Below are 27,192 nucleotides of genomic sequence, written 5' to 3'. Positions count from 1 at the left end.
TATAGTTGTCCTTTCCATGGCTAAATCAGACATGAGCGAAACCCACACAGATCACTCCCTATACATTTTCAAATGGTAAATAAATTCTGTCATACTGCAAAGAACACAACTGTTACCTATCAGCTGCACCTCTTAAAACTGTTCTTTGAAGGTAAACTTTGCAAACATTAAGGTCCCCAGAATGTATCTTTATTCATAGATATCAAATTCACATGCATACCAAATACATGAACTTCACACATTTAACATCTGGTAGGATGGATCGCTTTATGTTTTTCCAATCTACATCAGATACAGCCAAAATAAACAGACCACTCAAAAAGATTCATATAATATGCTTTATAAAAATGTTTATTTTTATTATAATGGTTTTAAATACAAAACACAATAAGGTTTTACTTGTTAAAGTTGCTGTTTTCATTGACAGCATATTTGATGTTCATTTAATCTCATGGAATCCATCATTATTCTATAACACATATAATTATTATCTGATTCCAGATCATAAATTCGTTAAGGTATTGGAGTCATCTGCGTTAATATCATAGCATCCTCCTCGCTGCACCGGGCACATGGGCGAGCTGCAGCAGTACCCTTCACAGTGTCCACTGTCCCACATCATTAGACTAGCAAGCTAGACCTTCAGCGCACTTTCCTCCATATGGGAGATTACTGGAAACTTGATTGATTAATACAGTGCAGTACAAAAACCTCAACTCCCATACAAAGTACATGTTTTGAACGCGGGTGTACACAAACGTTTAACACTATCATACAAGAGCTGAATGTCAAGCCAACACCCCTGTGCAAACACACAAACAATAGAACAAGTAGTGCAAACAACGAAAACGTGACTCCAGTATCAAAAGAACAGCAGTACCGACCAACCGTGTAAAGTACATTTCCCCTCGTGTTATGAATCAGTTTCAGCACTCGTAGGAAAGGGCTGACGCACGCTGTATGACCTCTTCCGTTCAGTTTAATGGAACTTCATCAGTCGCGTACAGTTCGATTCCCTCCCGCTACGAAGCGAAACATGATCAGCGGTGAAGGGCCGGGGATGCACCCCGTCATTCAGTGCCCCCAGCCCCCGATCCCAATCTCCTGCTTGTATCTGTTGGTGAGGGTGTTCGCCTTTCGCGTAAGCTTGGAGAGAACCGTGTGCAATCCGTTAAGGTGGAAGTGAAGCAGTTTCTCCAAGTCTTCGCCGTCGTCTTCAGGCTCGATTCTGGAGATCTCCATGGCAGTGATGCCGAGCTTGTCTTTCCTCCTCTCGTCGGCCTGCAGCACCCCCCATTCGATGTCATTCCGGATGGACTTCAACAGCACGTAGTAACTGTACATGTCACCGTCGTAGAAGTAGGAGGCTGGCCCGTTGCTGGCCGTCCTGATAGAGTTAACCTCCTTCCCCTCATCGAGAGGAACATCTCTTAAGAGGCTAGGCACCATCACGGTCTGGTCCATGTTATTAACGGCACCAATAAAGCGGTCCATGGCATTGAACAGGGAATGCTTCTGGTTGTAAGAATCGGAAATCTGCATCATTTTGAGGCGAATGCGATGCGCTCCAATCTCGTACTTAAGCTAAAAGCTGCAGCGGCGCACTGCACGGAGACAGCAGAGTAGTTGTAACTTGCACACAGGAAGATCTCTTGCTAGGTATGATTATGCACCTAGCTAACTCATTTGTAATCGTATTAAAATGGAAGACACCTGTCACCACAGAGATAAGGACTCCGTAGATAGGTAGCTAATGTTCCGGGTAATTCGTGACGGCAACGCTCCCTGCTCACTGCGTCCGGATCTGACTCTCGATGTTGCAGTGCTCGTCTTATTGTGTCACCAGTCGGCTTCGCCCTGATCTCTCCTTTTGTGTCTGATCACTAAAGTCAAGTTCTCGGGTCCCTTCTTATAAGCGATTGTTTTATGCCCGAGGCAGTTCCCAAAACCCCTTCATCGACGTTTCCTGTACCCCCGGGGTGTAGCTAAATGGATGCCAGTGACCTGTAATAACACAGTCAAAGAACAGTCTGATAAGGAAATCTATCGGGTTTAGGCCAGTCACCACGGAATGAAGAATTTCAGCCATCTAGCTAGATAATAGGTAAAGAACGTGAAGGGTGTGACACATAGCTAGATGGTTCGGAAAGCACTTCCTATGCAGCTAACCTCACCCAAGAAAAATGCTGTAACACACGCCGGGCTTGCCAGGTAACCATCATTGGTCACATTTGTGGCATAGCCTCACGTTTGAATGAGCTAAACTTTACGTGACGTTACCTCGCAATTTCCATACTCACACAGCACAATTTCAAAATTTAACAGGTAAGTAGCTGAATAAGCTTTTTCCATTGAAAATTGCGGTAGCTTAGCTCGCCAGGTGGCTAGCTCCTCTCTTTCACCAAACAAGTCTACAGCCCCACACATACGGAAATAAATCTTACACTCACAGTTCGAGAATGGGAAATTTTGCAGTCCCTTTGGTGTCCCGCTTTCCAGGGCGAAATTATATCAGATAAATACACACCCGGTATATTCTATCGGCACCCAGGCTGAGCAAAACCGCATGGTGTACCGCGTTGATCTGAATATTCATGCGCGAAGGCATCAGCCCACTACTGTATGCCCGATTTCAGCCAATCGGGTTTCAGCCTGTTCAAACGGCTTCAAGAACCAGATGCTTGAATGCGGGCCAGCAGGCGTTCCCTCCGCTGCGGTCACAGGGAGACTCCGAGTCCCTTGATAGAGGATGGGTTTGGTTTTTGTTCCATGCGAGCTTTTAAATACATAACCGGATCAACTGTCACGTTCAATTAATGCAGGGGATTCATAACTGAACGGTGAAATGCTGAGTACCTAAAGTACACGGCGACTTGAATTTATTTATCTGAATTTGTAGTCGATCCAATTGTGTGATAAACGGCTTGGATTTTTTTTTCCTTTTTGCTAGAGCCAGAGAGATTTCTAGCACTACAGGGTCAGGATTTCCTGGCTCTGCGTTAGTCATAGTGGGGGTTGATGCGAGGTGTGTCGTCTAATCATGAGATATTGAGATATTTCAAACTTTAAGTCTCTACAGTGGATACAATCTTATTTGACTGGTAGGAGACCACCTGTTTTACCTTGATGAGTTTCACAAGTGCATTCTAACTGCTATTCCAGTTAGTCAGGAGTTTAGGCTCCTTTCTCTCAGCTGGCCACTCATTTGCTCATTAGCAAATCGTCTACGCTGAAGCAGAAGTGAAAACAGCAGCCTTGTTTCTCAGCCTTCTTGTATGGAGACTCAGCTGAGAGGGAGTCTGTTAAGAAAGACCACTGGGAAGGCCCTGTCACATCATTATCTCATGTTGTGATTGTTAATTAACTACATGCATCTAATCCCATCTATCTAGAAATGTTACTTCAGGGTATGTATTGGTTTTGTGTTGCAGTGGTCTGTCTATGGGAGTCCAACGAGAGAAGCCCTGGACATGACTTTGAATGGTCCACTTCTGTCGGGTATATTGTGCTGCCCTTGCATGTTAGGCCAGGTTCAAATTTGTGGCCTGAGTCTCAGCCTGGTGTGTTTCAGCCTGATTTGGTGATCATTGATCGCTGTTTTGGGACATTAAGCCATGTTAAACTATAATGGATGTCAATGGAAAGGAAAACGCTTAAAGTGAGATAACGACCATACTCCTAGAATTTTGGTTTTGATTTTTTGACAGGAGGAAGTGTTTCTGGCAAGAGATGTCCAAGAGAAATTTGGTGATCATTTATCACAGTTTTGGAACATTAAGCCACGTTAAGCATTTTAGAATGTCCCCTTGATATTCATGATATCGTAAATCTTGACTCCCACAATAGTCTACTAACACTTATTTGTAGAACTACAACACTCCACATATTATTCATAATACCATTTTTCATGTAATATATTGCATTACGCCTTTGGGGCTCGGAAGCATCTGAGGTAGCTTGCGAACTCTAGTTGTTGTTGTCTGTTGTCACACTTTAAAACCCCTTCGCACGTAACTTATTTTTCATGCTATGTAGTGCGTGTGTTACGCTACGTTACGTTACATGGTTCGTTATGTTTTCATTAGCGTTATTAAGCTTCTCATAGTTTTCAGTTAGCATTTGCTATATTTTTTTAATGTTAAATCGCTGTTTCCTCAAAGCTAAAATGAGCTACAATTTTTCCAATCTCATGTTTTAATAACCCGGTTTTAGCATACGCACTAAACAGCTAATCACACCAGTGTGAATGCCATTGGCGCAGGAATGCGTACGTACTTCGGCTTACGTAGAGGACGTCAGTTGAGTAGGCAGTCCTTCAGTGTGGCCCAGGACACATTCGCGTTCACACTGCTAAGAGAATGTGGCCATATGCAGCCCAGACCACCTCTGAATGTGGTTTGAGAGATCGGATCTCAACGCATCTTGGGTGTGTTCACACCTGCACTTAGCGCTGTCCATTTGTGATCGGATCACCCAAGATGCATGTTAATGCCAGGTGTGAACAGGGCCACAGTGGTCCTTGTTTGCATTATGTTTCATGTCGTTTTGCATACAGGAGCATCTATCGGGTGTCAAAAATGTAAACTGAATGTTAAAAGCACTCATCTTAGATGTTGCTCTGGATAGGAGTGTCTGCTAAGTGAGAAAACACAAATGTAAATGCAACTAGTCTGCTCATGCTACATAGGAACAAGGGGAAATAACCTTCAGACAGTAAACTGTCTCTTCATTTTGGGAAGAAACAATCAAATGTATAATTTTTTATTCTACTGATTTTTCTTGGCAAAGTAAACTCCAGGATAATTTTTTTTTTTGCCAAAATAGCCAAGTACCTTGAGGGTGAAGAGAACACTAAGATTGGGCTTAATTCAGTGTAATTACGACTATACCTGTACTTAATGGTACAGTAGCACAGCCCCCCTAAGGATAAGCTTGGGTGAATCATCAGTGCACTGATTTAGTTGTAAACCTTTTCATTGTGAATGCTAGCATGGTGGGTCTGCAGGTTAGCAACTCCCTTTATAGCTCGCTTGCAAATATGTCAACATTAGTAGCTATAGGAGGGTCATAGCATCATTAAGCACAAGAAAAAATGGAATCCTCCCCCTGATCAAGAACTAAGTGAACCAGTCTGCTTATAGCTTTTAGGTATGGAAGCAGGTGGAGTCTTACAAGACCACACCACAGACTTTCGTTATTCAGACAAGCTTTATTACAGGGGCTGCCATAGCAACTGCTGTTACCAGGCAGAGATGACAATAAAACAGTCCACAGAGTGGAATATATGCATGTATTCAGGTGCATGTCAACTTGCATTCTTGTAGAGTGTCTGCAAAGAGACAAAGAAAAAAGCAGGTTTAAAATAGATTGGCACATTTTGTACACCAATTAAAGCCAAGGACAAGTGATTTGGAAAGTCTCTGATCAAGCTGACTCAACAAACTGTGTCTTTAAACTACTCCTTATGCTACTCCCCAAATCTGCTAAACAACCTTTCTCCACATGAACCTCCACCCTCTCTTGTCAGCTGTTTGAGGTACATCCCTCCTCATCTCCACCTCTTAGTGTTTTGCATTTCAGCTTTCAATAACACTCTTTTAAATATTTTTCTGTATTTCTTTAGTATGGAATTGTTTCTGCTGAATAAGATTTATGGGTATGTCGTAGGGATATTGTAAAACGAATTCACAATACATGCATAAGACAGACACAATAACGGCAGAGACACTGACAACCATAACGTACGATCAAGGAAGGGTAATCGTGAATGCACCACATAGACATAAATATTCCAATGCACATAAAAGCCTACGTGCCACACACTTATTCTTCTCAATGACTGACCTGGACAGGCTCTCTGGTAGCCTGACACAATGTCCTGACCTCCTTTTCAGCTGCAGTGTTCTCGACCACCTTTAACATCTTGAGCTAGCCATGAGCTCACCCTCTCTCACACAACCACGAACTAAGTAAACGAAATACTACCCAGTTCAGATCAACCAATTCAGAGCTCACTCACACAGACTGCAAGCGACGAAACCACGGCGGGCGTTCCAGACTGACAAAGGAAACCCTATTGTCCTACCTTAAAACTTCTTCGTGGCCACAGCAAATCTTGCTACGATAACCATATGATCCACCTCTCTTACCATGCAGTTCTCGATAGACAAGCCAACGCTAGTCTTTCCTGGGACGCTGTGGATGTCTTAATCAGTTTCAATTTGCGGAAAGAGCGATTGTAATGTAATGGCAAGCTCTTTCATTTTCTGCCAAAATTGTTCTTCAGACAGCAAAGCAAGGAACGATAAGCTAATAGTAAACACTAACACCACGTTCTGCATCCAGACTGACAGATTGTATGCGCTGCGTTCCAAAGGAGGAGGGGGGATCAACCAATTGTGAAACTGGAATAGAAGCTCTGTTTATTCATTTTATGCTAGTTGTCACGCATGCATAGGACTACTGACTGTTGCTGAATACGGTGTTGGAAGATCGTATAAAGAAGAGACAGATGATGAGAAGTAGAAGTAGCAAGAAGGGAGACGTGACAGAAAGGTATAGAAAAATCGTAAGTTTACACTATAGCGGAGCTTGCAAGTAAGAGACTGAAAGAGTAAAAGAGAACTGAAATAGTCTTTTAAAAGACTGTTTAAATTACTGCAACTGCAGTGCTGTAAGGCTGTAGTGTTGAAACTGCAAATGGCAGTTTAAAAGCTACGATATTTCTGTTGGAAAGCTGCAAGATCGGTACGAACTTGACACAACTGCACAGTGGTGTGTTTCCGATATCTGCTCTTCTTATGTACTTGAGGCGTCTGCTAAAGTTCGCCGGTAAGGTTACTGTCCTGCGTACTTTTTCATCGACACAAGACGGCAGAATGTCGCGTTCTCATCATAAAGGGATCTTGACATTTCTTAGCCGATAGATAAATCAGAATTAAACACTGATGGCAAGTGATTGGTATATTCAAATTCACTTCGCCCATGTCAGAGTCCCTGCCTTGGCGCAAGAATCCGCCAGGAATACCGTCCTCAAACTTGGGCCGAAAACTTGACATGTTTCTATTCCTCACTTTGAGAAACGCGGGCATAGCCTACGCGCTAAACGGCAAATCACACCGGTGTGACCGTAATAATATATGATAATTATTTGACAGTCTGCTGTAGTGCAATATGGGTCAAATCTCGATAATGACATTACAGTCTATCTTAATGTGTGTGACATTCTTCATAATCGATAACCAACTTTAAGTTGGTTTGCCTTGACGTTCTGGTTTGACCTTTGATGTGCCTTAGTCCCAAAAAGGTTGAAAACCTCTGCAATAGTAAACAAATACAATGTGTATTGAGAGATGCAGACTCCTCTATAAAATCGACTGTAACTCGTTTAATTCTGAAACCGATTTTCATGAAATTTGGTTTGTTATGAACGTGATGATACTGGTTACTTATTGGAATTAAATTCAGTTACTGGGGACGGATCTAATCAGCACTATGCCAAAACATTAACCTTCTGAATAGAATAGCCACAACGTCGTCTGGGACATGCAGGCTCCGATCTAGGCAGCATCAAGTGTAAATTATTTAGAATTTAAGCCTTTGTGAGTTTCTCCAAAACTGTAGATAAGGTAAGCACTTTTTACGTGATTCCAGAATACTATGCAAATGTAATTTGCTTTAACCTCACAGGATACAGTCACAAGAGCATTACAGAATATAACTCAAATGTATTCTGATTAAGCCTCATAAGTTAAATTCACATTATCTTGATGTTTTTATGTGCTACAATCAGCCATGTTTTAGTTGGGTAAACAGCATTCTTATCTTATTAGACATCTTTTAAAATGATAAGACAGAAGTGGCTAATTCATTGCCATCCTTAAACTGAGCCAGAGTAAGTATGATGAGCCATGTTTCACATGATTTTTTACTATGTGAAAGTTATGTGATGATTATATTTGAAGTGCATATTTAAAAGCAGCTGTTTAAAAAGCAATTAAAATGTTAACAAAGAGAATTTCTTGTCTCACTGTAATTCCAGTTTCCATCTAAAAAGAACTTCCACTTGGTGAAATACACAAATTGCTTGTCAGTGTTTCCCTAGCCTGTTGACAATTTCAGAAGATTTTCCCAACTTAACAAACACTGCTTAGAGAGGAGAACTTGCATTTTTAATGCAAAGTTGGTTGCTTGAGAGAGGAATCAGCTTTGGCAGCTGAAAACAAGCGTCTGCTCCTTGTGTTCTTGCAGGGTAATGTCGCTTGTGCGGAAAAGCAGCGCCCAACGTGGGGCTCGAACCCACAACCCTGAGATTAAGAGTCTCATGCTCTACCGACTGAGATAGCCGGGCTGCTTGGCGTCTCTAGCAGACGGCAGTCGTTGCCAGAGGTCACTGGCCTCTGTCTCTGGTACCTCTTACTGTCAGCTGCCAAGTGCAAACACATCGCTTTGTGCAGTCAGATGCAGTGTTCTGTGGCAAGGTCTCTGTGGCGCAGTTGGCTGTTAAGCCAATGGTCTGTGGTTGGAGCCCACCCAGGGACAACAACCTTTTCTCTGTATCCTTGACTTTTCCGCTTAGCAGAAGCCAAGCCTCCACCGGTCACGCACAGCCCTGGATAACAGTTGACGCTCGACTCCACATAATGAAGCTGTGGACACCTCATTCAACTGTTGTGAGGGTTCAGGAAACCCGTTTTGGGTTGGCCGACTACATCCGGTTCATCACCACATTGAACCGGTGGAAAGAATTTCTTCTCCGCAGCAAAAAGCGCTTCTTGCTGCAAACAAGAAAGTCTGACACAACACCTGGTATCAGGAACTCGGGCCATTTTGGGACTGGCAAAGCCTTACCGCCACATGGCGCTGACTTCAGCAGACTTCACGGTTCTCCTCTGAGTCAGGGGAGAAAGCTAGAGGTGCTAGCATATCGTTGACAAAAGAAGAGCAGAGGAACCACAAAGGCACCGCTGGGATTCGAACCCAGGATCTCCTGTTTACTAGACAGGCACTTTAACCAACTAAGCCACGGCGCCCTGTTTCGGCTAGTTCTTACATTTGGGGCCACGAATGATGGTGAGCAACTGCATCGTAAAGTTTTGACATGGACCTGCAATTTTGACAAAGCATGAAGCGGGCGCTGCGGAAACATCAGTGTTTCCTCGGTGCGTTGACAATTTCGGAAGATTTTCCCAACTTGACAAACACTACTTGCATGCAAGAGGAGAACCTGCATTTTTAATGTAAAGTTGGTTGCTTGAGAGAGGAATCAGCTTTGGCAGCTGAAAACAAGCGTCTGCTCCTTGTGTTCTTGCAGGGTAATGTTGCTTGTACGGAAAAGCAGCGCCTAACGTGGGGCTCGAACCCACGACCCTGAGATTAAGAGTCTCGTGCTCTACCGACGGAGCTAGCCGGGCTGCTTGGCGTCTTTAGCAGACGGCAATCGTTGCCAGAGGTCACTGGCCTCTGTCTCTGGTACCTCTTGTCGGCTGCCAAGTGCAAACACATCGCTTTGTGCAGTCAGATGCAGTGTTCTGTGGCGAGGTCTCTGTGGCGCACGGCACCCTGAAATAGAACTGCACAAGCACATAAAAAACAAACAACGTTATGGCAGAAGTAAATTTAAAGGTAGAAGTAAAATACTGAACACCGGAAGGGTGGGAAACAAAAATTTTGTACATAATGTGCTACACCTATTCATGTGAATGTGGGGACAGCAGCAGACTGGTGTGAATGGAGTGACACCATCTTACACTGCAGGAGGTTCTTTAAATGAGCCGGTTAAATCGTGTCTCTGCAGGTGCCTGCCCTGCCCGTCTCTTACAACATCACAAAACGTGGTATTCAGTCTGGAAGTACATCCAGACGATCACCAAGTAAGGGGTGTGGCTTCCTGTTCATGTTCTACAAGGATCCGCTCACACATTGGACTGATGAAGTCAGGTTTATAATTACAGCTGTTGTCACCTGAGCATCATCAACCTCCAGAGCGAGAGCTCTGGCCTACCCAGGGGTAAACCTACCTTTCTCCTTCTGCCTCTGGACTCTGTAAGCAAATTCCTAAATCAAGGAAAGAAGAATTTAGAAGTTTTATTTTTAAAGTTTTTAAAGAATGTAAGAGTTAAAGAAATATATTAGCTTAATTTTAGTTCCAGTGTGTTGCTGAATCAAATGCAATGCGATTGAGTGCAGTCCTGCTTTAGGCTCGTTCGCGGAGATTATTCAAGCGCGAAAAATCCATCAGCATTTCACTCTGCCATATACATTTTATATGTTTATATGGCAGAAAATTTGCTACTTGCAAGTGATTATTGTTATTGGAGTTATTTTGTGAGCCACCCTCTGGAAATTTTGAAACAAATGGTGAAATATTTGTCAATAACTGACTTTGTAATTTTAGTTGCAATTCAGCCATTTGCTACAAACGAGGCTGAAGCGAAGACAGAGCACTAACATACACACTAGCTGCTTTGCCTCTGAAGCTGTGCCATTCATTCACTTTGCATGTGAACTGCAATGTTGAGCATCCACACAGATGGGTGGATAACACACTGGCTGGCTCACAGAAGTGTCTGACTAGCTGAAAATCACACAATGATGTACAGATTTCCTCACTTCTCAAAATCTTTACACACATGGTCTTAAACACTGATAAACAATAAGCATGGTTAGATCTGCAATGTCTGCAATACAGTAATACATAGACTGTTATGTACATAATTTCCTATTTCCAGTGCGAATGCTGTCTTTTGCACTGATATGTCAGTGCCATCTAGAGAAAATGCATACTGCTAGTTAAGCTTAATGTGGGGTACTATTATTGTGGAGTACACATTTTGGAACCAGTACCTACTATGCACCTATTGAGGCCTACTCTGCAGTACATTTGTTGAGTAATTTAGGTATGGGGCTTTGCTCCACTTAACAGCACACTCATTTGGTTAGGAGTCCAAGGCCTTGCCTGCAATGGCGTAGTGGCAGAACAGAAATCACGATCCTTTTTTATCAAGCATGGTTTTGCTTTCAATTCAGCTACAAGTCTTAGTTGACAGCTTTAATAATCTTTTATATTTTGGAGATCTCCCAGAATGTTTAGTAGTTTCCAGGTTCAGGTCTTGATGAGAAAGTCTACATTACAGATTATTACCATCTATAATACTCTGTAATATAACATTTGTGATATACGGTATATAATGTAAAATTTGAAAGTTAACAGCTAAACCTTGTCTAGTGTTTCGGATCGCACACTAGCATACTATGTAGTATGCTTATCAACTATGCTTGGCTATTTATCGCTAACAATCATTGATGTTGATCCAGTTCAATGTTTTCAATATTTCGATATTTGATAACACTCTCTAGTAAGTTAACTTGGTAGTAATAGTATTCATGACAAGAAAATGCCAATATAAGTAGCTAACCATCTACCTTGGCTAATGTGGCTAGTCGAACAACATTAGCTAGGGTAGTTAACGACGTTTGAGAAGATGATACTGCTAACTAGTCCTTTACTGTTTTGATGACAAACACCCAATCAAGATAATCAATAATATTGATGTATAACGTTATATTGGTGTGACAGCTACGGATGAGGACACTGCTAATTTAATAGCCTGGCCGTTGGCATGCGCAAATCGGCCTAGAGTATGATAAAGTAAGATAAAATAGCCATATGTTTCCTTAAATATTTGTGTAAGAGTCAACAACTCGTAGTAATGTAAGTGTAGCTAGCTGTACATTCATCAAGTAGCTAACTAGTAAACTTTTGTATTTGTATGTGCTTTATTTTCCTGCACACAACCACAGGTGTTCAGCAGACACAAATTGTTCTCATTTTTAAGAAATATGTGAAGGGTGAAGAAAAAAAATCTGGAAGGAAAGGTGGCGCCTAGCTAGATTAAAAAAAAAAAAAAAAAAAAAAGAACCTAACACAAGAATAGTAGGTCCTACGTAATGCTAGCAGGCATAAAATACCATAAGCAACGGTGTCAAGGCATCAAGTCCTGCTCTTAAATTATGTGACATATGAGAGCTGTTTTTTCAATACAATTGAAATATATTCTAAGTTATATAAGCTGTTTATTTATAATGATATATTATGGGTGGCATTTGTAGTGTTCTCCTTTGCCGGGTGTGGGATTTTTCTTCACCTTCTTACTCGAACAAGAAACAAGACGCAACAAGAAAATTACGTCCCAACCGTGGGCTTTTACAGCTATCCTGTGGTAATTTAGGGAAGTGTCGCTATTTCAACGCTGCAGTATCTACTTGTGACTGCAAGATGGGAGACTAATACCAGCATTGAATGTTTTGTTTTATAGATTCCCTCAATTGCTCTTGACACGTTCCTGCAAAATACGGTGCATGTTTTCAAAACAATTAACACAGCCGTCTCAACAGGATTTTCAGTTTGCAAAATAGCTAAATTCAACTGCAAAATGATGTATTGTTTACATTTATGATACTACTTTATATAAAACAAACATCTGCATTGAAACAATAAAAAGTCACCTATCCAGGAGAACAAATTCACCTATATCCACATAAGAATAATAATCGTAAAATACGTGTCAGAATGTGCAGCAATGTCTTTCACTGATTTGTGTGTGTGCGATGAAATTTAAGGTTAATGTAACACATAAATCACAACTCTTTATTACAACTTATATTTTTTGTGTTGCTTTTTAAAAGCTGATTTCAAGAGAGCTATGTTGCATGTGACACTTTTATGTTTATTGACCATACAGTAAGAGAATGAACAGGTAATGATTAATCATGGGGAAAAATCACAATTTACTTCAAAAGACTTCTACAAATCATTTACTGGAGTGAACAATTACCTCATACATAATGACGTGCTGGTTGCTGAGTGAATATTGCAGCAATGAGCACTTTCTGAATTCACCACTTTGCTAACCCACCTAACACTAATATGATGGCAATTGAGCATGTGATATTATTAAAATGTGACATCAGCCCAAACTGATTATTTGAAGTTTAACTTAAATTTGAATCTGAACTATACCCCAGGATAAGTCCCATACAAATTGCAAATGTGCAGATTCCTTGTTAATTCATATCTTCCAGGCATGTTCCAATCTGGAAAGTTTTTGGAGATCTGTGCTTGACACTTCTTTATGAAGTCCTACAGCACAGAATAGAACCGGACCCCCTTGTGGCATTGTTTTGGGTTGCCCCAGAAGAGTTGTGGTTATCCACAACAATCAACAATCAAAGTCCTCATTTACCTCCCTTTTGGAAACTGACCCACTAACACACTCCCAGTGGAACAATGTCAGACATAATGTCACACTTTCAACTTCAGAAGATCTGTTACTCTTTATGGGGGTCAGAAAAGAGGTTTTATAATATTTATATTTATAATATAGTCATTTCCTTAACTATCTCCAAAACTTCAGAAGTATAGCTTCTGAATAATGTTGTTATGCCGAATACATTACATTACATTACATGCATTTAGCATACGTGACTTCCAGCACGATAGAACAGAAGTGTATCCATTAATTTAGATAAGGAACAGTGTCAGACCAGGCTAACAACACTCCCAGACCAGTGAGTGTGAGCATAACACTATTCGAGCCCTACCACAAGTTAACTTCTGATGGCAATCTGATGCCAAGTATACTACAATAAAACAGTCCCTAGAACACAGTCAAAAATGCATACATAATACTACCTGTTAAATAAGCATTGAAAACTAGAGGTATCAGGTGTTAGGGGGTGGGGATTGACGTGGAACTGAGATGCAGTCTAAAGAGGTGGGTCTTCAGTCTGCGTCAGAAGATGGCCAATGATTCTGCTGTCCTAACTTCTGTGGGGATATCTTTCCACCTGTCCAGACAGGGATCGTGTCTGAGAAGAGGGACCCCATCAGGTAGGACAGTCAGTTGCCATGTAGATGCAGAGCACAGCGATCTTGAGGGAACATATAGGGTTTGAAGAGCGGTCGTACTCATGAGGGGGCTGTCCCATTCACTGTCCTGTATGCCAACATGAAGGTTTTGAACTTAATGCGAGTGATAACAGGAAGCCAATGAAGTGAGGTGAGGAGGGGAGTAACTTGAATACGTTTAGGGAATAATAAGGTAGCCCTTTCTTTGTAACAACTGTGGCTTTGTTGTTTCTCATGGATGTACACCAACTCTGTTCATATTTTTCCATAAATCACTGATTTGTTGTTTTTGCCCTTTTGGAAATTGTCACATAGTCACGCTTCACAAATTTGCGTGTCATCCTTGCGCAAGCGTTCCATATTTTCATTCATTTTTTTTCCCGTCGGAGTCAACTGGTAGGCCCAATAGTGAGAATTTAGCGAAATTTGAGATTATCGTATTTTTGCAGGCAGATGAGCACTTACTTCCAGACCTTTCAGAAGTAGAATACTCAGGGATTATAATCCCAGAATACATAATTCTGGAATAATGATTCCAGAATAGAATGCAAATATACCTTGCCTTCGAATCACAGGTTAAATAGCCTCACAGGGAAGAGAAGAGGAATCCGCTTTGTTTCAGTCTGACATTAACGTGTAAACATCAGAGCAATATTTGTAGCACATCTTCCCTAAGGAATGTTCACATGCATGCAAAATAACAATTCAGTGCACTGTGCAACCCTAAAATTTCTGGACCAAACAATCTGGCGTAAAAAGCAAAGGTAAAAAGGCGCAACAATAAAATTAGAAATCAGCAGTGGGCTTTTACTGCCATCTTCTGGTAATTTAGGTGGTAAATGTCGCTATTTCAATGCTGCAGTACCCATATGCATCCACAAGATGGAAGACTAGTACCAGCATTGAAAATGTTGTTTTCAATTGATTTTGGCACATTCCTGCGAACTATGTCCCACGTACTCAAAACAGCTAACACAGCCGTGTCAACAGAATTTCCATTTTGCAAAAGAGCCAAACTGCAAAATGATGTACTGATTACATTCCTGATACTACCTTTACAAAAAATATCCACTCAAAACAATAAAACAAAGTCACCCGTGGAGGACATAATAAATTCACCTATATCCACACTTTTACATCCATACATTTATCAGAATGTTCAGCAATCTCTTTCACTGAATTGTGTGTGCACCTGTGTTGTTTTGCATGCACCCTAAGCCTAACCCTAACCCTAACCCTAACCTCATTTTTTAAAAAATGTGTAATAACATAAAAAATGCTGCTTACTCAGCCAAAACATGACTGACCATAAAACATAAATTTAGGAATTTATGGAATTTAACCTGTGAGGCCTAATCAGGACACATCTGAATTACATTCTGTAATGCTAATGTGATTGTATCCTGTGAGGCTAAAGCAAAGTATATTTGCATAGTACTCCGGAATTATAAATTCCAGCCGAGTATTCTACTTCTGAAAGGTGTGAAAGCAAGTGCTCATCTACCTGCAAAAATACGATAACCTCAAATTTCGCTAAATTCTCACTATTGGGCCTACCAGTTGACTCCGACTGGAAAAAATGGATGAAAATATGGAACGCTTCACGAATTTGCGTGTCATCCTTGCGCCTCCGGTTGGCTCTTTTTCTCTATTCCTTGTTTCACATACCTTAGCCACGCCTTTCCGGTCTAGCTGGGCTCTCATTGGCTTTCGTTCTAAATGAAACAGGCCAATGGGAAAAAGCTGCATTTTTTGATTGGCCTGTTTCATTTCACGTCCGCGCTCTGATTTGACAAGGTCCGGTTTTCCCGCCGCTGTTCTTCATTCTGAACTTGACCTACTCCGACAACACCAGCGGTAAGTCGAACTGCGTAAACTTTATCCACTTTATCAACTTTTACATGTTTGACGCTATGTGCCACGGCGAAAAAATAGCTTTACTTTCTACGAAAAAGCTCTTTTCTGCCTTAATATAGCTACCGCGCTAGCCTGACCACCAGTAATCGGCGGTTTAGAAGATCGATCGCGGCGGAAAAACGCATTTAAAACACGATCGGAGTACTTGGTTTATGTGACGCTACCTGCCTGCGAGATTACTTTACACGAAAAGCCATTTTTTCGCCTTAATAAAGCGGACCTATAGCAGACGTAGCGTGCTACCGCGCTAGCCTGACTACCGGTGATCGACGGTTTAGGAGATCGATCGCGGCGGTAAAACGCTTTTAAAACACGATCGAAGTGCTTGGTTCATATGTTGGCACATGGGAGATGATTGTATTACTACCTAAATTCGAAGTTTAAGTACGCTTTAGAAGCGTTAGCACGGTTACCCGCCATTAGCTCATTCATTCCGATGCGTTTAAACGCTATTTTCCGTCAATGCTCTAAAATGATCTGGCGGCCTCTCAAAATGCATTTAAACCGAGATCAGACTGTTTGGTTAACCTTTTCAGACCCCCGCGATGTTTTTACAGCAGTGTGGAGTCGAAACAAAAGGCCTAAATATGTTTTAGATGTGTAAATGAGACCCCTGCTTTGTTGAACGGCCACGTGCCTAGGCCATTGTAAAAACTGTGCACCATTGTTCTATTGTTCTATTGTAAGCAGCTCCACGGGGAGTGTAAAAGGTTCATGTGTATTAGCAGTGTGTGATCAGTGTAATCACTCTCTTTCATTGTGTGTGTGTGTGTGTCTTAAAAATGCTTTGCTTACGGTGTGCTTTAATTTTTTTTTGTCTTTTGTGTGTTTCTTTTGTCGTCTTCACCTTGTAGAAAATGGAGAGCGCCCCGAAATTCCGCTTCGAGCCCTCGTCTTTCGACTTGACCCTCCGGCCCTCCGACGCAGCGCAGGCGGTGGCCCTTCAGCACCGCCGGGGGGGGGGGCGCCGCCTGGCAGATAAAGAGGGCCGATAGGGTCAGCGCGGAGGCGAAGGCTAGAGTGGCAGAACGGGGGGGTGACCCAAACGACATCCAGGCGGTGCTGGCCGAGACGGAGCTGCAGTTCGGCCAGTATCGGGGTCACAGCCTGCGCTGGCTGCTGGAGAACGACGTGGGATACGCGTGCTCCATCATCGCGTCCCACGAGAGGGAGAGAGAGGGCGGGGATACCATGCAGACGCCCCTCATGCTCAACAAGGACGCCCTCGTCTCCTACGCCAGGTTCTATCCAGCGATGGTGGAAGCCATCGCCAGGCGTAGGATAGGTGAGGGTTCCCAGAGCGTTAGGGGCCTGGATGACAGCCTGGTGGGGATCGGAGTGCACGGACACCGCACTTTAAAGTCCCTGTACGAGGCCAGGGATGCCGAGAGTCGATCGTAAGTATCGTGTGTGCGCGTTTGTGTGTGCGCGTGTGTGACTGAGAGATTAATTTTGTGTTTGCTCTGTTCTCTTTGCAGCTATGTGCAGTGGGTGAGGCGGCAGAAGGTGGGAGCAGGGTCTAGGATGCAGGACCTGAAGAGGTATGTGCTGGCCCGGGACGAAGAGCAGAGGACGCCCGAAGCCCAGCCGGCGCATATTCTCCCACGTCCAGGTAACCACATTATCTATGCAAAAGTCTGTGCGACGAATATCAGCTTTTATAAATGCGTCGACGCGTAATCGGTGCTTTGTTGTTCCCTGTACGAGCAGGCGCTGCATCCACGGACCCTACTGCTCCTTCTGACGCCGAGCTGCTGGCCGCTGCCATGGAGGTCGACTCTCCCAGTAAGTGGGCTTTGTTACGAAAACCCAGTCATGCAGCGCGTACGTGTACAGCACACGTGTAATGTATGTGTAACGCATAACTTTGCTATGTGCCCTCAGGCTCATCCAGGGACGCCGATCCCCCCAGGACCCCCGCCCAGCCGTCGTTCTCCGGCGCAGAGGTACGCTCAGTGATGAATGGCTTTTGTGTTATTGCGTGCGTGTTTGTTTGTCTGTGTGTGTGTGTGTGTTACATTCAGTTCAGCACACTAACAGTCTGATCCTGCTGTGTGTTCCAGCTGCTGCCACGTGCCTGGAGGCTTACGCTGCCAGAGGAGCAACAGGATTGGGTGGGCCGGGCATTGTTCAGGAGGACAGCCAGCGGGCAGGTTGTCCTCACATCTGAATTCCGCATGTGGTGGTATCCGCCAGGCGCCCGGCCCATCTACACGCAGCCACCTGCCACAGCCCACCCCTTCTTCCAGCGCCCCTTCTGCCTGTGGCTGCCCTACAGGATGTGGGCATACCACTTCCGCTGCCCTGCCTGTGGGGGCAAGCTCGTGGGCGCTGGGCTGTATAGGACCGTCCGGAGGGTCTTGGACAGGAGCGGCTGGTACTTCATGGGCACCGAGTACCTCGAGTGCGGCTCCTGTCACAAGAAGGTGGCGGGCTGGTCGCGGGACATCTTGGAACAGCTGGACATCGCCCATCGCGAGCAGTTCCCAGCTGTTCTCACGTACAAGTAAGTGGCTTTAATGCATTTCAACACAGCAACCCGGCACAATGCAGCAATGTGTCTGTTTTTTTATTTTCCCTAGTAACGTCTGATTTCCCTCCCAGGTTGTCCTGCGACAGAGCGGTCATTGGGCTGCTGAAGGAGCGCACTCTGGGCAACAGTGCGTCTCGCCTCCGCGCCTCTCTGGTGGAGCAGCACACCAGGGAGTGGATGGCGCAGTCCATGCTGTACCTCTCCGTGCTCCGCAAGCTTCGGGCACCGGGCGCGGCACCGCAGGCGGTGTCGCTTCCACCAATGCACCCGGTGCCCAGCGTAGCCTGGCTGATCTCTGTCTACGTCCAGGACGCCCTGACGAGACTAGACGAGACGAAGGCCAGGGTCACGTCCATCTTTGGTGACATCTTGAAGATGGATTCGTCCAAGAAGGTAAGCTTTGTCGCCTTTGTCGCCTGCCCTACCCACGTGTGCGCGACGTGCGACGTGCGTCTAAACGTTATGTGTCGCTGTTTTGCGCAGGTCACCAAGAAGCTTGCGGGCGGTGCCGCCGGGACGGCCGCCTGGGTCACCAACGTCGGCAACGAGCATGGGCAGGTGCTCGTGTCCGTCCTCACGGCCGCCGAGGGGGACGGACTCGCCGACATGGCGGCCGGACTGATGCGGCGGTACCGTGAAGCCGGGAAGGCCCCTCCCAAGGTCTTGTACGTGGACCGGGACTGCTGTGTCGCCGTGGGACAGCCCAGGACATCGCAGATGTTCCACGAGTGGCACGAGCTGGTGGTCAGGCTCGACGTGTGGCACCTCCTGCGTCGCTTCGCGAGAGGTGTCACCACCGACAGCCACCAGCTGTACAGCCCCTTCATGGCGAGGCTGTCCTTTGCCATCTTTGAATGGGATGCGGAGGACGTCGCCCGCCTGAGGGAGGCCAAGCAGTCCGAGGAGGGGAGGGACGCCCACGTGAAGCTTTCCGGCAAGGAGCTCGCCCGTCACTGTCGGCGCCGCACCCGCGGTGCTGCCGAGACGGAGCGGCTCCTCCAGGAGGTGCTGGACGCCTTCTGGGAGGTGAAGGATAGCGTGGGCGTCCCTTTGATCGACCGCGCCCGCATGGAGGAGATCTGGAGCACGCAGCGCAGGCACCTCGACTGCATCCAGGACCCTGCGGGAGTGGAGCTCTACGCCAGGACGGGGGAGGTCACCAGGGGCGGGGTGAGGCTCCCCGTCTACAGGTGCGCCAGAGGCTCCACTTCCCTGGAATCGTTCCACCTGCACCTGTGCCGCTTCATTCCAGGTAAGTCTTTTTTCCCACATGCGCGCGTGCAGAAAAGCTTTCCGTATGTATGTATGTTTAGTCCTTCTCAAACTAACTGTGCGGCTCTGCCCTTTGTTTTAGGTACGTCTGCGAGTGACGTTCACTTCCAGGTGTACCTGCTGGAGGGCCTGGTGCGGTGGAACGAGAACCGCGGCAGGGCGGCAGTCGAGGGAGGACAACGCTCAGCGCTGCGCTGCTACAGTGCCCAGCTGCAGCACAGTTTCAACCAGCTGTGCCAGGAGTTCGTCGGGCTCGCGCTGGTTGAAAGCTACACCCAGCCCAGGGAGTACACAGGTAAGTTACCTGAGCGACAGCACCTTGCTGCTGCTGCTGCTGCTGCTTGGCGGCGTCTGTGATTTAACACCCGTGTGTGTGTGTTTGTCTGCGTAGGGGAACTCATCGGGGTGGAGTACCTGTACTCCCAGACGGGCGCTGTGCTGCAGCGAGATTTGGGTGATCCCGACGCTCCGGGTGGGACCGAAGAGGCCGAGGAGGACTGGGAGGACGACGGCGACGAGGGCTTCGGGGAGGACGAGCAGGTGCAGGAGGAGATTCGTTTCCTCGAGCACCACTTTGCTCTCCTCCAGGAAGCGGAGCCCAGCGGTGCGCCCGCCGCCGCCGCCGCCGTCGTCGTCGCAGAGGCCTCGACGTCCCAGTCGGGATCCACCGGCCCGGACACATCCGGAGGCGACGGCGCCGACCGTGTGTTGGAGGTGGAGCAGGCTGAGGAGGAGGAGGACGTGAGTGCACGGTTTTCACACAGTTTGTTGTGACGGTCAGCTGTGGGTTTGCTGCGTGGCTTCACGAGCTGTCTCTCTTGTGTTGCGCTTTCTTGCAGGACGTGGTTGGGCCAGACGGTCACGGCGGATACCATCGCGTCGTGGCCCTGGCCCACGCCCTCGTGCGGCTGCGCCACCACGCCTTCGTTACCCAGCGACAGGCCAAAGAGATCATTTCTCTCTCTCTTTGTCGGACCGGGACAAGGCGCCGGTGAACTTCCCCCCACGCCACCAGGACCGGCTCGTCCAGGGCCGGTTCAAGACGAGCCACCGGCGCGCTCACACGCCGGGAGTGGACAGCGTGAAGCGGTAAATCTCATCAAGCATATCTGTCTCTTTTCAAGACACTTTACACTTAATATAAGACACAGTCACCAAACAAGCAAAATTTCCTTGAGCTACAAGGACTTGTTTTTAGAAGGTGCATCTTCAATATCTTGTTTGGTGAAACTGTCTTGAAAACATCTTACTTTGAGTGGTATATCAAATTAAGCAAGCCTTTTTCAACAAGTCCGAAGGTTTTTAAACTGCATGACACAAAAACACTTCCTAATACCAGTTAAAAATGGATCAAAATTTGTTTTTTTTCCACCTAAATTTAAGATCCCTTTCAAGAAATCTTAACAAGTGTATTTCCACTAGTTCCATTGGCAGATTTTTTCACTTATTACTAGCAAAAAACACCTTGTTTTAATTATTTTATTTCTTATTTTGAAGGGCTATTTTTTGCAGTGTGGGTTCCTGTTTTGTCAGTCACCCACCCTCACTAACTCTCTCTCTCTCTCTCTCTCTCTCTCTCTTCTCTGCAGCGTCGTCCTGGGCCGGGGGGCAGGTGCGGCACAGTCTCCGAACATCAGCAGGCTTGTGGAAGCCATTATGCTGGAGCTGTGTCGTACGCATAGCCGTGACACAATTGTGATCGCGGGGGTCCGCATTCATCGCTGGGGTGCCGTCATGAGGGACTACGGGCGGATTCGGGACACCGTCCTGAATTCCCCCACCCTCATGGCGAGCACACGCATCCAGCTGTACAATGTGAATCAGCGGACCCTTGCGCAATGGTAAGACCTGATCCTTTTTGTGCCGTGATGTGTCTGTGTGTGTCTGCACGTGTGTTCCTGATTACTAATGTCCACTTTTTTGTGTCTGCTTTTCTCAGGCACAACCAGAGGAGCAAGGCGATGATGAGGGAGACCATCGTCATGGCGGTTCCGGGGCCCAGCGCACCCCTGACAGCAGCAGAGCCCTTGCCTGCTCCGAGGACTCTGCCGCAGCAGCCCGAGCAGCCAGACCGGCCTCTCCAGCACCACCTGCCCGAGGACGCCTCTGGTCTGGCTGCCACCATCAGAGGACCGCTGGCCCCGGAACTGTATGACATCATCATCGCCACTGCCAGGCTATCCTCCTCCTCTTCAGCCTCAGCCACCCCGGCAACCCCTTCCACCAGCGCCACCCCGTCCACCAGCGCCACCCCTTCCACCAGCGCCACCCCTTCCACCAGCGCCACCCCTTCCACCAGCGCAGGCGCAGGCGCCGGTGCCACCCCTTCCACCAGCGCCACCCCTTCCACCAGCGCCACCCCTTCCACCAGCGCGGGCGCAGGCGCCGGTGCCCCGTCCACAGCCGCCACTGCTCCAGCCGCAGCCGCCATCCCCTCTCCTGCTAGGACGGTTTCACGGACCACAGCTTGGAGGCACAGGCTACAGCAGGAGAGGGAACGTCGTGCCCAGGAGCAAGGACAGCACCTGAAGCCGCCCCGGAAGGTCCAGCATTTCCTCTGCAGCCTCTGTGGCCAGCCGAAGACAAAAGAATATGGCCACAGTCGCTACAGAGGGAAGAACTTCTGTTCCCGGACCGACGGGAGAACTGTGGAGCAGTGGCTGGCAGACTCGAAACTGTAAATAGTGTACATAGTTAAATTATTATATAGTTTGTGTGTGTGTGTGTGTGTGTGTTTCTTAAATAAATTCTTTTTCTTTAAAAAAAAAAAAGCTCTCTTCTCCTTATTTATAACTTGTAAGCAACCAAAAAAGTGAATGGTTTATTACATTTATTCAATGTTACATTTGCCCATCAGATAAGGTTTATTCTCCCCCCCTTAAAAAATGAAATAATTGTTGAAAAAACAAGGTGGTAATAATAAGGGTTTACTGACATCATGGCAAACATGTTTTTAGTTTACGTAACATATCAAGAAATCTTTTCACATTCATTCTCTCTCCAGGTAAAACTTTACACAGGCTACCTAATGCTAACTTAACTGTAACCTATGTAAGTCGCTTTGGATAAAAGCGTCTGCTAAATGAATAAATGTAAATGTAATTGTAACTTAGATCACATGCTTTAGAAAACTGAATCTGAGACTGTAGGTGTGTATGAATTATACATGAGAACACCAAATTGCTGTACAGTTCCTCTATATTTAAGAACACATGTTGCCACTGTCCATACAGATCAGTAATGATATTGACATCTGGTATAATGATTCATTTATTATCTCTAGTTTTCATACAGATAGTTGGCACAATTACTAAACAATGTAACATGAACACAACCCTTGCAGTGCAATTCAAATTGTTATATGTTATGTATAGTTTTTCTTTATTGAAATAGCCACTGATTATTTCAAATGCCTCTCTTCTATGAGGTTTTAACCTACATGATGTAGTTTCTTTTTTAATGATGACACCCAACACTGTTATTGGTTAATTGAAACAATGCCCGGCTACCCCCTGCCCCATTCATTCTCTCTCTACCTAATGCTCCCAGACTAGCTGACGAGATGTGCCGTTTTAGCATTCAAAAGAGGGCCATCGGCCTGAAACAATGCCCGGCTACCCCCTGCCCCATTCATTCTCTCTCTACCTAACGCTCCCAGGCTACCTGAGGAGACGTGCCGTTTTAGCATTCAAAAGAGGGCCATCGGCCTGAAACAATGCCCGGCTTCCCCCCGCCCCATTCATTCTGTCTCTACCTAACGCTCCCAGGCTACCTGAGGAGACGTGCCGTTTTAACATTCCAAAGAGGGCCATTGGCCTGAAACAATGCTAGGCTACCCCCCGCCTTCAGACAAAGCCTTTCATGTGTCTGTCCTGTTGGGAGAAAAGGGGGTTCACCACACAAGGTCAGTCAGAACAGACCCGACTGACCTTTGAGACAGAATGGCAGGAAGGAAAGTTACGATGAAGAGGAAGCATTTGGAGCCTATTTCAGGTGTGTAACAAAATATACTTTGTTAAATTGCTGTTTATTTTTATCTACATGTTCCAGTCACCTTGACTAACAGTTCTGTATTGCATTTTTGTAGACTCTAACAGCTCCGGGTCAGAGTACTGTCCAGGGCCCACACCCTCCTCCTCCTCCATTTCCTCCTTCTCCTCGTCATCCAGCTACTCCCCTCCACGCTGCTCTGTCCAGAGTAGGAAGAGGGTTGTACACCGTCGCTCTCCCTATCCTAAGAGGAGCAGCAGAGCCAGCAGAGCAGCAGAGGAGCCAGCACCAGCGGCAGCTGCAGCAGAGCCGGCGGCGGCGGCAGCAGCAGCAGAGGAGGCAGCAGCAGCAGAGGAGCCAGCACCAGCGGCAGCTGCAGCAGAGCCGGCAGCGGCGGCAGCAGCAGCAGAGGAGCCAGCACCAGCGGCAGCAGCAGCAGAGGAGCCAGCACCAGCGGCAGCTGCAGCAGAGCCGGCGGCGGGTGTTTCTGGTGCCCAACGGGTGCCCACCAGAAGCACAATATACAGGAGGAAGATACAAAAACAGAGGGACCTGGAGCAGCTGCGCAGCGCAAGGGGGAATCAGCAGAGCAAGCCCGGGGACCCCTGCCTCATCTGCGGGAAGCCGCGGACCCTGGACGGCGGGCACGCATATTTCAAGGGCCAGTTTTACTGTGCCATAGAAGCGGGCCCCGGAGGGCGGACGGCTCGCCAAATGATTAAGGATCAGCTTGGCCCGGAGGACGCCAGCAAGATCCCCAGGACGTCAGCCTGGAATATGAAGAAGAGGTGGGAGAGAGAGGAGAAGCGAGAGAGAGACGAGAGCCCCGCGTCACCCCAGAAGAAAAAACGGAAGGCCCACAGACTTAGGATCTGCCAGCTCTGTGGCCAGCCGCAGCAAAAGGACTATGGACACAGTCAATATCGCGGGGAGCACTTCTGTGCTCTCTACAGCTGCAAATCTGTGGAGCTGTGGCTGGCCGAAAAGAGGAGTGAGAACTGAAAAAAGGGCAGTGTATGTGTAAATAGTTCCTTTGTGTGTTTTTAAATTTTTAATTTTACATTTTTACATATTTTTTTACATATTTTTATCAGGTTGTAGTATAGAATAATAAACGTTTGGTTGGTTGATTGCTTTAAACCTTGTCTCTTCCTTCCTTCCTTCCTTCATTGAAAGAAATAATTCGAAAGGCGTTTTACTAAAAGCGTACATAATTTGAAAGGGCACATGACTACCAATTCTCGTTGTTAAAATTCAAATCGGGGAGAAAAGCGCACATAATTCGAAAGGGCACATTACTACCAATTCTAGTTGTTAAAATTCAAATCGGGGAGAAAAGCGTACATAATTCGAAAGGGCACATTACTACCAATTCTCGTTGTTAAAATTCAAATCGGGGAGAAAAGAGTACATAATTCGAAAGGGCACATTACTACCAATTCTCGTTGTTAAAATCCAACTCAAACAAAGCCGTGCAAAATAGCAAAACCGTGAATACAGTGCTTTTACACGCCTTTGTTTTAAAGCGGGGGCAAAAAAGCCGGCCGTGCGCCTTTATTCAAATGAAAAGGAAAAAAAAACCTCCGGCGGGTGACGTCGCCGAGGAGGGCGACGTCACTCCGGCGGGTGACGACGAGGGCGCCCCCCTCAGATTTGACGAGCCCTCCGTCCGTTCCGTTCCGATTTCCGCCGCGGGACATCGGGGGAAAATAAGCGGGGCGTCGGGGGGTCGCCGCCGCGGGGTCCGCCGCCGAGCCCGGGGCTACGGGGGCGGACGCCGGAGGGGCGGGGCGGGCAAAACGTGGGGGGCGGAGCACGGGCGCGGGGGCCGCCGCCGCGAAAAACACTCCCCTTCCTTCAGGGGCCATCCATGCTAATCTTCCCTGTATCGTTCCAATTTTACGGGGCCATGCTAATCTCCCCTGTATCGTTCCAATATTAGTATGCCATTCGCAGTTAGCTACATGCAGAGCTGGCTCTACAGAAACGTCTCGCTAGTTCGACACAGGAGCCTGTGAGAATGAACCAGGATGCCGAGTGTATATTCCAAAATCACCCCTATGTATTTGGGAATATTCCACTTCTGAAAGGTGAAAGTGTTCCAAAAGTAAGGCTCCAACACTGAGAATAGATTTACTTTAAAAGAGTTGTGCTGTGTGAAATCCTGACTGTTTTGAAAGTGCTGGCCTAAAGGGCAAAACTCTTTAGAGTAAATACCCATATATTGAGACTCTATTGAGGATACTTGTGGCTACGGTCACCAAAAACAGTTACCGTAGCCTACTATGGCAGCTATATAACAGTCGTCCTTTCCTTTCATTCGTGCTCGCTTCGGCAGCACATATACTAAAATTGGAACGATACAGAGAAGATTGATAACCTCAGGGGCCATCCATGCTAATCTTCCCTGTATCGTTCCAATTTTAAGGGGCCATGCTAATCTCCCCTGTATCGTTCCAATATTAGTATATGTGCTGCCGAAGCGCGCATGCTTGAAAAGAAGTGTTATATAGCTGCCGTAGACAGACAACTGTTTTCAGTGACGGTAGCCACAAGTATCCTCAATAGAGTCTCAATATATGTGTATTTAGTCTAAAGTGTGGTGATTCTAACATACTTTAAAATGTTAGAGTGAATAAAAGTAAATAAATTGTTATTAAAAATGTATTGTTATTTTTTAAAAAATTTTTTAATGAATTTCTTGATTTTTGTTTTTTCTGCCCATGTAACTCAAGGTGCATTGTGGATATTATGCAAGTCTGCTGCTGGTGGCCTGAGAGAGGGTGGGTGTGGCGTCATGACGTATGTGCCATTCGCAGTTAGCTACATGCAGAGCTGGCTCTACAGAAACGTCTCGCTAGTTCGACACAGGAGCCTGTAAGAATGAACCAGGATGCCGAGTGTATATTCCAAAATCACCCCTATGTATTTGGGAATATTCCACTTCTGAAAGGTGAAAGTGTTCCAAAAGTAAGGCTCCAACACTGAGAATAGATTTACTTTAAAAGAGTTGTGCTGTGTGAAATCCTGACTGTTTTGAAAGTGCTGGCCTAAAGGGCAAAACTCTTTAGAGTAAATACCCATATATTGAGACTCTATTGAGGATACTTGTGGCTACGGTCACCAAAAACAGTTACCGTAGCCTACTATGGCAGCTATATAACAGTCGTCCTTTCCTTTCATTCGTGCTCGCTTCGGCAGCACATATACTAAAATTGGAACGATACAGAGAAGATTGATAACCTCAGGGGCCATCCATGCTAATCTTCCCTGTATCGTTCCAATTTTAAGGGGCCATGCTAATCTCCCCTGTATCGTTCCAATATTAGTATATGTGCTGCCGAAGCGCGCATGCTTGAAAAGAAGTGTTATATAGCTGCCGTAGACAGATAACTGTTTTCAGTGACGGTAGCCACAAGTATCCTCAATAGAGTCTCAATCAGGCGCGGCTGGTTCACCCGGGCAGGTGGGGCAGAGCCCTGCCAAAGATGTATCCACCAAAAAAAATGGATCCATAATATAAATTTGAAATGAAATGGCGCTTGTGGATGTAATCAGCGAGAAAAGTACA

At 46.0% G+C, this 27,192-nt stretch overlaps 1 protein-coding gene and 3 non-coding genes across 4 annotated transcripts; all 4 read right to left on the bottom strand.

The window, feature by feature from the left end:
* Positions 1 to 561: 561 nt before the first annotated feature.
* Positions 562 to 2,606, bottom strand: LOC118771259 (mid1-interacting protein 1-B-like). The gene is made up of 2 exons (XM_036519201.1): positions 2,451 to 2,606; positions 562 to 2,004 (listed from the first exon to the last, which is right to left on the bottom strand). Exon 2 carries the CDS (start codon positions 1,543 to 1,545, stop codon positions 1,075 to 1,077), a length of 471 nt encoding a protein of 156 aa, XP_036375094.1. The 5' UTR covers positions 1,546 to 2,004; positions 2,451 to 2,606; the 3' UTR covers positions 562 to 1,074.
* A 5,671-nt stretch (positions 2,607 to 8,277) lies between these two features.
* trnak-cuu lies at positions 8,278 to 8,350 on the bottom strand. Its single transcript has one exon. It is a non-coding gene; the product is annotated as a tRNA-Lys (tRNA).
* A 608-nt stretch (positions 8,351 to 8,958) lies between these two features.
* On the bottom strand, positions 8,959 to 9,032 carry trnat-agu. The gene has a single exon. It is a non-coding gene; the product is annotated as a tRNA-Thr (tRNA).
* A 308-nt stretch (positions 9,033 to 9,340) lies between these two features.
* trnak-cuu lies at positions 9,341 to 9,413 on the bottom strand. The gene has a single exon. It is a non-coding gene; the product is annotated as a tRNA-Lys (tRNA).
* Positions 9,414 to 27,192: the final 17,779 nt, after the last annotated feature.

This window comes from Megalops cyprinoides, chromosome 24 (genome assembly GCF_013368585.1).
Source record: "Megalops cyprinoides isolate fMegCyp1 chromosome 24, fMegCyp1.pri, whole genome shotgun sequence".
Taxonomy (NCBI): domain Eukaryota; kingdom Metazoa; phylum Chordata; class Actinopteri; order Elopiformes; family Megalopidae; genus Megalops; species Megalops cyprinoides.
This window is presented reverse-complemented; position numbering and strand designations above follow the sequence as displayed.